The sequence below is a fragment of the Pungitius pungitius genome, chromosome 12 (assembly GCF_949316345.1).
Source record: "Pungitius pungitius chromosome 12, fPunPun2.1, whole genome shotgun sequence".
NCBI classification, from domain to species: Eukaryota; Metazoa; Chordata; class Actinopteri; order Perciformes; family Gasterosteidae; genus Pungitius; species Pungitius pungitius.
In genome coordinates this window covers 8,183,407-8,193,944 of record NC_084911.1, presented here as the reverse complement: position 1 = coordinate 8,193,944, position 10,538 = coordinate 8,183,407, and the positions used below count along the sequence as shown (strand labels likewise).

Here is a 10,538-nt window from a genome sequence, read left to right as displayed (position 1 = left end):
TAAGTATACTAATACCAGCGTATGGCACCTACCGGAGCCGAGAGAAATTAAAGGCACTCTCAACAGTACTGGAAAGACACATAAATAAAACTTCAATATGGCGCTTACCGAAATGCAAAAGCACGTAAATGACATCAAACACATGGTACTAGAAAAGAGAATGCTTTGGACTTATCCTGTTCTGTTATCTGTCTGTCAAATAAGGGGCGTCGCTTTTTTCCATTACATTCCTCTGTCATGGGGGGTTGTGCTGAAACCATACAGGTGACTCTAGGTCAGGTCTAGAGTATAAACATCTTGTTCTGCCCTCTTCGCTTTGTTAGATCTTCCTGCTCCTCACCTTTACGCACTTATAGGACAAAACACTCAAAAAGTATTCTCTTTGTTGCAAGTGTGGCTTACTGGCTGTGATGGAAAACCTTTTTCTGCAGCCTACCAGTACAACTACTCTACTGGTAACTGCTGGGATCCTACTTGTCTTGTATGTATTTTTTCCCAACTTTGATCAGAAGAGAAAGGAGCTTCCAGGACCGAGACCACTGCCCCTGTTTGGCAATTTCTTTCAGCTAAATCATAAGTCACTTCACAGTACACTTTATGAGGTAAGAAAGCAATACAAAATTGGCTATATACTGAACATACACTGCTGTTGAAAGTGTGGAATCACCCGTGGATTTGATGATTTGATCCCAGTTTCAACTTATTAAATAAACAGCCGCATTGGGACTGAAAAGTTAAATCAGTACAACCCTGCCTAAACGCATGAAAGACCACTCAATATATAGTGCTCCTCTCAGCTATCTCTCTCTTTTGGAAGGCATTTAGAAACTTTTGTATATGTATTATTTTAGGAATGGGATATTTAATTCATATTTGATTAGAGTTGATGATTGTACTGTTGGATATAACATGTTTTTGTCAATTTACTGCAGCTTGATATTATTACCATTATATAGGCAAAGGTTAAAAGTAAAAAATGGTCGACAGCAGGTTTGTGTTTTGCAGCAAATGAAAGAATCACACTGTATGTAATATTAGATAATATACTAGAAAAATTAGTATTTTTTTTTAAGGCAGTACTGGAATAAGTGCACTTGAAATTGATTTGTTGTTTTTCTATCTGTGGAGACTAATGTAGTGCTTTAAATATGGCTTTTTAAAATTGTTATAATTACTGCTTCTTGTCTTTCATAGCTTTCCAAGAAATATGGATCAGTGTTCACGGTGTACCTTGGACCCCAGAAAGTGGTGGTTCTGGCTGGATACAAGACCGTGAAGGAGGCACTGGTTAACCATGCTGTGGAGTTTGGAGAGAAACATATCAGTCCGGTTAACCATGACTTTAGTGGTGAACAAAGTAAATATTACCTAGCTGATTTAAGTAATACTCACTCATACTTTAAGATGGTTTAGGGCAGTGGTTCTCAACTTGTCTGGCTCCGGGACCCACCTTTACCCCTTAATGACAAGCCGCGACCCAATTAGATCGGTCAACGGGGGGGGGGGATTTATTTATTTATTTATTTTAATTTTCCCATGCAAAGGCCCGCGACCCACTACAAACTGGTCCGCGACCGACCCACTAGTGGGTCCCGACCCACCAGTTGAGAAACACTGGTTTAGGGGACACCCACATTTGATTCAATCACAATTTATCATCTCACAGCTGATAGTATACAGCTTTAATAGAATAGAATAGACCCTCTGTACCTCTGAATATTGTAACCTGAATTTATTATAGTTGAAATAATTTCTCATGATTATTACCATTTTTCTTTAGGAAATGGAATTATTTTTGGCAACGGAGAATCGTGGAAAGAAATGAGGCGTTTTGCACTTACCAACCTGAGAGACTTTGGGATGGGCAAAAAAGCAGCAGAGAATAAAATCATTGAGGAGATTCAGTATCTGATTGACGTGTTTGAAAGACATGAAGGTAACTGGTCTACTTTATAACATTATGTCTTTACAAGAATTTCATATTGGTATTTCTTTTTTCATCATTCTTTTTTTGTTTATAGGTCAACCCTTCAGTAATGCCAAGTCAATACATTATGCAGTCTCCAACATCATCTCTTCAATTGTCTTTGGCAGCAGATTTGAATACGGTGATGAAGAGTTTAATCTCATGGTATCCCGAGCAGGTGACAACGTTCGGCTTTTAGGTTCTTCTTCAATTCAGGTACCACTTTGTTTCTTTTCATTAAATAAACTCTAAGATGTACCTTTACTGGGTTATAATGAGAATTACAGACTAGGTGGTACACTGCCCGTTTTTTAACCTTGTACCTTCATGATGAATAGATAACAAATAAAATGCTGGACCTTTTATTCTTTTTTAAACTCCAACAGTTGTTCAATATGTTCCCGTGGATATTTCGGTGGGCAAGAAACAGGATGCGTTTCAAGAGGAACGTTGCGGAAAACCGAAAACAAATGAAACGGCTGATCGGACGTCTACAAGAAACCTTGAATGTTGAGATGTGCAGAGGATTTGTGGACTCGTTCCTAGCACACAAACAGAAGCTAGAGGTATTCAAATCAAGCGTGATATCTTGATAAAAGTTTTTTTCTTGGCACATTTACAACACATCCCCATTATATTCCTACAAAAAGTATTAATCTCTTCCCTGTTAAGGATTTGAAGATTACGGATTCACACTATAACATTGAGAACCTGGTGTCTACTGCTGGCAACCTCTTTACAGCTGGTACTGATACGACAGGAACTACACTGAGATGGGTTATGTTGCTCATGGCCAAATATCCCCAAATTCAAGGTAAGTAATATGCTTAGACCTGAGATGCAGTCCCCTACGGATTCACACTATAACATTGAGAACCTGGTGTCTACTGCTGGCAACCTCTTTACAGCTGGTACTGATACGACAGGAACTACACTGAGATGGGTTATGTTGCTCATGGCCAAATATCCCCAAATTCAAGGTAAGTAATATGCTTAGACCTGAGATGCAGTCCCCAACTGTAAAGTAGAAATATTTTAAATTAAACTATAGTGTGTATATATGGGTTATTCCTTTATTTACAATCCATGACAATTTGTTGACTGAAAGTAAACAATGAATAAAATGCTGTGACAAAACAATCTGGAGTTTGACGGTCAAAAGAACTACTCTACAAACAGTTAGCTTCACAGGGAGGCCCTGCTAGATTTAGCTAGTTAGCTAGCTACTATCATAGGAAAAGAGTTTTTCTATACTCTTGCTCCCTTTCAATTAACTCTAGATTAAAATATCAATTAAATGCATTCTGCCCATGATGTAATCTTCATTTAAATACTGTTCCACCTCAGAAAAGAATGTTTGAAGGAAATGCCTTAATTTATTCATCAAAGTGACTTGTTCTACTGGTCTGAGAGTTACACAATATCATTAATGTGGTAATTTTCTTTCATGGGCAAATTATTTGGAGGTAGCAATAGCAACGTGTTGCAAAGGACTTGGTTCTTGGTAGTTGGTCAAAAATAATCACTTTACTATTTCTACAGAACTGATACTGCTAGCTACCGTAATAGGAAAAGAGTGCTTCTATACTCTTGCTAGTATTTTAGGATTGCAATTCTTCTATTTACTCCCAAACAGTAACTTGAAACTACAATTAACTGTAGATTAAATTACAGATTGATTGTGCATGTACGTAATGTAATCCTTATTTGAATGCTGTTACACCTCAGAAAAGAATGTTTGGTCAAAATGGAAAAATGTACCATGGGCCAAACATTTTGATGGCGCAATAGCAACGTGTTGTGAGCTGTATTCAATCAAAGGACTTAGTTCTTGGGAGTTTAGTCAAAAGTAATCACTTTAGTCTTTCTAGAGAATTGGTGATTAAAGCATGCTTAACTCCTGCTTTGTTTTTAGTCACTGTGTCTTTTCTATTCATTTCATCATTTCCAGACGAGGTCCAGGCAGAGCTGAGCAGGGTGGTTGGAGACCGTCAGGTGAGGGCAGAGGACAGGAAAAACCTGCCCTTTGCTGACGCTGTCATCCATGAGACACAGAGATTTGCTAATATACTTCCCATTGCTTCGGCTCACCGAACCAGCACAGATGTGACATTTCAGGGCTATTTCATAAGAAAGGTAAACAGTCTCCTTCTTTTTGTTGTTTTACGGCGGTTGGCATCCATCTTATTGGTGCATTACCGCCACCTTCTGCTCCTGAATGTGGATCAGACAATAACCCTCTTTACCCCAAAACAAAAGTTAAACCGTTGTTAAGGTAATGCTGAATTGTGCATCTGGAAAGCTGTTTAAAGATACTAGTTCATACTGCATTTTAAAACATTGTAATTATGATCAATGTGTCTTTCTCAAGGGGACCCCCGTGTTCCCTCTATTGACAACAGTTTTGTGGGATGAGAGTGAGCGGGAGACCCCACGCACCTTTAATCCTGCCCATTTCTTGGACAAGGACGGGAAATTTGTCAAGAGAGACGCCTTCATGCCCTTCTCTGCAGGTTAGTGAACCAAGCCAACGCTTCTTCCCAATACCAAAATACACCTTTCAGATTGTCTAAAGGCTGTTCCCTCACAGGACGCAGGGCGTGTCCTGGAGAAGGTCTGGCCAAGATGGAGCTCTTCCTCTTCTTCACTTCCCTCGTACAGCGCTTCCGTTTCACTCCTCCACCTGGAGTGAAAGAGGAGGATCTGGATCTGACTCCATCAGTGGGCTTCGTCTTCTCACCTTCACGTCATAAGCTGTGTGCCGTCAGTCGTGAGGGAATTCAAAATGAGTAGATGAATTCATAAGTAAATGGGATAACAATTATTTAAATAAAGCTGCACAATTTCAATAATTAGTTTCAGTAAAACTGTCTCCAATTTTAGCGTGAGGGATAGATCAGAAAACTCTGAAGCATGAATTGACTTTTCTCTCTCGGAAATCATCAATGTTTAAAAAATTGATTACCTTAGACAATTGAGATTGACTGCTTTGGTGTCTATTCAGTCCTGATACTGCAAAACAACTAAGTCGTTCTAGTATAACTCACTCCCATTTTAGTTTCTTTTAAAGGGAATTCATCAGCTAATCAGAAAACAATCCCACTATTAAAATGCAGAGTAACTGAAAATTAAATGAAATGAAATAAAACTTTGACATGTGTCCACTCGAAATATGTTGTAAAATGATGTTTGGATGGGCAAATTCTGTTTTTTTTTCCAGGCAGTCTCGTTGTTAAATTCAATGTCAATGACTGCGAATTTTTCATTGATAATAAAATTAACTGTTTTTCAACTATTCAGTTATTGACTTGAGAAATGGCTGCCAAAACATGATTCTTGACTCTAAGTCAAAGGAACTTCAGTCTTCAAGGTCCTTTTGTCCTGAATGAGAAGATGACAGCTTCTTATCCCCGTAGTGACGAAACCTTTAAACAAATGGAACAGGTGACGATACGTTTTAATGATTTATTGCAGTCCTTCATATACTTTTTCGAAATATTTGACTACAAAACTGGGATATGATCACAAGAAACTTGCACAACGTAATCCCAGAAAGCTGCTTTTTGAAGAAATGGAATTGTGGTGGTGGCCATGGTTTCAGCTCGGCTGCAGGGGGGAGAAAGGGGGAGTGGCTCGGGGAAAAGTGCCAGGTGGGAACAATTGACTGGTGATGATTGATATGTGTGTGTCCTCCCTATTTAAAACGCAGTGAGGCGGGCAAGTGAGGGAGGGAGTACGAGCGAGCTGGACGCCGGCGGGATTTATAGAGCAGAACCTGTTAAATAAAAACACATTTGGTGACACCCTGGTGTCAAGTTCCTCTGTCCGGAGCCCGACCAACCCACACCGTACAGGAATTATCCATTAACTAATTCAAAACTCCAATAAAAACCCAAACTAACCTTCAAAATGTTGACCCTTTGTCAGTGGCCCAAAGCTTCAAACGATGAACGCCACTACTTATTAACTAACTAGTTCCTTTTGTTACTAGTTCTCACTTTACTCGCAAACACTGTGATAAAAATCCTGTGTTTGTTTGATCCATCCTCATTAACTATCTGACTTTTTCAACCATGCAGTTGCTCTGACGTGTTGGGTTTTACATTGATGTGAGCAGAAAGCCTGGTGATCAACCGTCACTATTTGAGGAGTTTGGGGTTTGTACTTGTCAACGGTGGTGAGTGTGTTAAATTTGGTTGACAAAACTTTAGACTGGGCGGTGCTAACAGTTATAGATTAATCAAACTGTTGATCATTTCCCAGAGCATTGTACTGTCATCAAGAACTTACTTTGATGTATTGAAGAATGCTGTTGATAGTCACCTAATGAATTAATGCACTTTGAATACACGCTGACCTTCCACATCCTTCCATAGCCTGCATCTAAAATTAAATCGATGTTCATTTAATGCAGTATTTTCTTTAACTGTTAGAAAAATTCTAACTCAACACCCTGCATAAGAAAAGTGCGCCTTCTGCTGGAGCACATTTTTTTCTTCATTTATCAGAATTTATGAATAGAAAATTACTCAGTCATCAATTCCCCCCCCCAAATGTGTTTTGATATTGTAGGATATTATTTGAGTTTTGTATTAGTTAATGGATAATTAACTAATTCAACATCTGTTTGAAACAATGGGAGTTGGGCAAACCTGGCAGCCTGCTGCAGTTTAATCACACCAAATCCAACCAGGCGTTGAATGACAGACGCCATTTTTTCAGCTTCTCCCCCTAAACAAACACACACCTTACATTGTTACCGTGTTATAGACTTTTAATTGTAGAGCAGTTGTGGCTAGTTTAGGCAGTAGTGGCTTGTTCAGTATTGTTGGAATTAAATAAATTATGTTTTACTTCAAAAAGCAGCCTTCTGGGATTCCGTTGTGCAAGTGTATTGTGATCAAATCCCAGTTTTGGAGTCAAATATTTCGAAAAAGCATATTAAATACTGAAATAAATCGTCTTCTTCTTCAATAGGATCGTTTATTGAAGTACTGTTGTACCGGGGACGGATTTAGAGGTTACACCCCACACGCGGAGCGGCCGGGATAACGTTACTAAAGCGGAGTGTTGATGACTGCACATCAATAAAGTTCAAGTAAACAAGACTGCTTTAATCGTTCATTATGTATAGTCTAGAGAGAGACAGAACGTAATGAAACACATTTGCTGTTTAAAGGTTTCCTCACTACAGGGATAAGAAGCTCTCGTGTTCATTCAAAAGTTACCAGTAGAGTAGTTGTACTGGTGGGCTGCAGAAAAGAGTTTTTCCATTACAGCCAGTAAGCCACACTTGCAACAAAGAGAATCCTTTTTGTGTTCTATAAGTGTGAGAGTTAAGGTGAAGCGTTGCTCTGTTTTGACTTGACACATTGACTAACTGTTAAATTCATTGCAATACACTCCAGGGGATTGTTGGCAAAACTGAAACAATCTTCTACCTTAGTATGGCAGAGAGTGTGCGCTTACATAAGGGAAACATGGTCTTCTGGTTCATCTGATTGTCAAAAAGATCATGGTCTACATCCAAGGTCAAAGCCCAGCACCTGGGTTTTGCCCAGAGGCATATATAATCAAAATTTTCAGTGGATTAATCAGGATTAATCACTATTTTACACCTTAATCCTAACCATTTTTTCTTTCTGAAATGCATACTAAAGATAAATAACAGGGCACCGATACATAATTATCATTGTTATTATCATCATCATTATTGTTTTTTACATAAATACATGTTATTGATATTTTACTTGGTTTAATTCATTCCAGAAAATAATCAAATCAATGTTATTTGATAAGTTACAGACTGATTTCCCTGCATGGCTCTAGAAGGGTCTCGAGCCTCTGCAGTTTATCCCACACTGCTGCTGTCGGCAAAACGAGTTTGTGCTCCTGATGGTCCAGGGCTGCGATGACCAGACATGTCAACCCTCCCGATATTTCCGGGAGACTCCCGAATTTCAAAGCCCATCCCGAAAATCTCCCGGACCGACCTTTCTCCCGATTTTTTCCCGATTTCCACCGGACAATATTAAAGTTACACCTTGAAGTCGAGCGGAAATTACGAAAATTGCTAGCAGCTTGACAGCCCTAATATACAGTATATATATATATATATATATATATGTAAAATAACTGACAAGGTCATATTGTACTTAAGCAATAAGGTACTTGAGGTGAGGCCGTTTTTTCATTTAAATAGTTATAATTAAATTAAACTAAACTAGTGAACTCGTATAATGTGTAGAATAGTACAGCTGCCGTTAAATTATGTGTCTGCCTGCCTGTCTCTCTCTACTCCTTCGTTCTCTTCATTAAGCATGACAAACGTCACTACACAGCTGGACAAGGCTTTGAAATCACAGATTTTCGAGTTTTTTGTTTTGGCACGGTTTGGGGTCTTGTTTTATTTTGTAGTTTCATGTCTCTTGTGTTCCTGGGTAACTTCACTTCCTGCCTTGTCCTGTCTTCCCCTATGATTGCCTGCCATGCCTTATTGTTTCCACCTGTGTCCAAACACCTGCACCTCCCTTGTGTATTTAAGCCCTGTGAGTCTCTTGTCGCGTCATTGTCTAGTGTCGTCTGCAGGTCTCGTCTCGGTTTGTCATTGTCATGCCACGTATTTTTTTTGCCAATTCAGGCTGAGGAGAAGGTGATCCAGGAGCACATATCTCGGATAAGTGCACGTCCACGGCTTTCTTAAGTAGACCACGATATCAATCACAGATTTACTGATGCAGAAATGGAGAATACGCCGCGCGCGGCATATTTCTCACCCGCTGAGCAGCAACTTATAATGGAAATGTATGAGGAAGTGAAGCATATCATACGCAAAAAAGGGAATACGACAGCTGTAACTAAACAAAGAGAAAAAGCAGACAATCGCGGACTGACTGAATGCGTAAGGATTTAAAAATATCTCCTTACTGTGAAAGTTGTGTTTTATTGCTTTAATTCCTGCTCTTCCCCACTTTTCCTTGAATTCTATACAGGTGCCTCCCGGATTGTTCATTACCCCACATAAACTGCCATTTTGCATTTGTTTTAGCTTTGATTATACTACAGCTTTGCTATATTTCATATTCACTTCTATATCAGGCAGCTCTGCTGCTTTCTTCGCACACCTATCTGCCAGTTCATTACCTCCTACAGCTATATGGGCTGGTACCCATATAAATGTAGTACTAATCCCAGAGTTAACCAGATTGTTAACCAGCTGCAGCATGTGATATACTATATCCTGTCTAGACTCAGAATGCAGAAGTTTGAGGCTTGTCAAAGCTGAGCTGGAGTCTGATGCAATGACCGCTTGCTTAAGTCTGTTGCTTTCTACCCACAGCAAGGCCATCCATATTGCTAACATTTCTGTGTATACAGCTAGATCATCATTAATTCTTCTAGCAAACTCAATGTTTAATTGAGGGATAACAAATGCGATTCCCATTTTCGTATCAGTCTTCTTTGATGCATCCGTATATAGGTTGCTTCTTTATATTTCCTTTTCCTCCAGTTAGCCTAAGTCAACTGGAACCTCTGCCAAAAGCCCAGGAGAAACCTCCCGACAGACCACTGAAGGGCTTATTTCCAGTGCACCAATTCTCATTATGATTACCTTCTGCCTTATTGTCCATCTCTCTTGACATTGCCATAATACTGACTGACTCAGATGTTTGTCTCCATGGCCCCTCAAATTCACCCAGTACACCAGAGCTAGCTGATCTCTTCTGTCATTCTTCCTGGATAAGGACCCTGAACTTAACTTGAAGCTAAACTTGTGATTGGCTGACGTATCCTACTGTCGCGCTTCCTCAATCACAGGTGTACTCCGCGGGCCCCTGCCATCCTTCTTCCTGGTCGCTCTTCGTATCTCCCTCGTCCCGCCCCCTCCGCTCTCTCCGTTCGCCTGCACGCCAACTTCCTGGTCAATGATTGGCTGGACCCATGGCCAAGTTCCGGGGTGCTATTGGGTGTGGAATTTGAGATTGACATCCCAAAGTAATCTCAGGGGCTGTATATAAATAAATATGTCCACACTCTGGGTGTACCCCTACATATAATTACTGCTTCTTGTGTTTCATAGCTTTCCAAGAAATCTGGATTGGTGTTCACAGTTTACCTTGGACCCCAGAAAGTGGTGATTCTGGCCGGATACAAGACTGTGAAGCAGGCACTGGTCAACCATGCTGTGGAGTTTGGCTGCTGGGTGTCTATTCGAACGTGATAAGGGAGAACACAGTGGTTGCAGTAAAACTGTCTCCAATTCTAGCGTGAGGGATATTAGCTTTTCAGGAAACTATCCCGGAAGCCGTACACCAAGTAATCCAAAAAATAAATAAAATGAAAACAAACAATTAAAACTTGACATTTAACCTTCTGATGTCTTTTTGAAAAACACTATTTTTGGAGTCATGTTTTCTTCAAATTGAGTTAGTCTTGTTGCATATACTGTCAATATTGTTTTTGTAATTAAATTTGCTGTCATTTACTGCTGTCAGCTCTATGCAGTGTTAAAAACACTGCTAGATGAAATTATTCAGCGATAATGTAAAGTTGCTGTTCACATTGTCCGAGG

General features: G+C 39.7%; 1 protein-coding gene across 1 annotated transcript; it reads left to right on the top strand.

Moving 5' to 3' along the window:
* The first annotated feature begins 252 nt into the window (after positions 1-252).
* Positions 253-5,020, top strand: LOC134132965 (cytochrome P450 2K1-like). The gene is made up of 9 exons (XM_062566013.1): positions 253-602; positions 1,195-1,357; positions 1,781-1,936; positions 2,022-2,182; positions 2,353-2,532; positions 2,639-2,780; positions 3,918-4,102; positions 4,338-4,479; positions 4,557-5,020. Exons 1-9 carry the CDS (start codon positions 411-413, stop codon positions 4,757-4,759), a joined length of 1,524 nt encoding a protein of 507 aa, XP_062421997.1. The 5' UTR covers positions 253-410; the 3' UTR covers positions 4,760-5,020.
* The last annotated feature ends 5,518 nt before the right edge of the window (positions 5,021-10,538 follow it).

What these genes read in the sequence shown, in the direction of transcription:
- LOC134132965 (XM_062566013.1), top strand. Translation starts at nt 411, where the DNA reads ATGGAAAACCTTTTTCTGCAGCCTACCAGTACAACTACTCTACTGGTA. An exon ending in CGTGTTTGAAAGACATGAAG is followed by an intron (nt 1,937 to 2,021) that starts GTAACTGGTCTA and finishes TTTTGTTTATAG; the next exon opens with GTCAACCCTTCAGTAATGCC. An exon ending in CACACAAACAGAAGCTAGAG is followed by an intron (nt 2,533 to 2,638) that starts GTATTCAAATCA and finishes TTCCCTGTTAAG; the next exon opens with GATTTGAAGATTACGGATTC.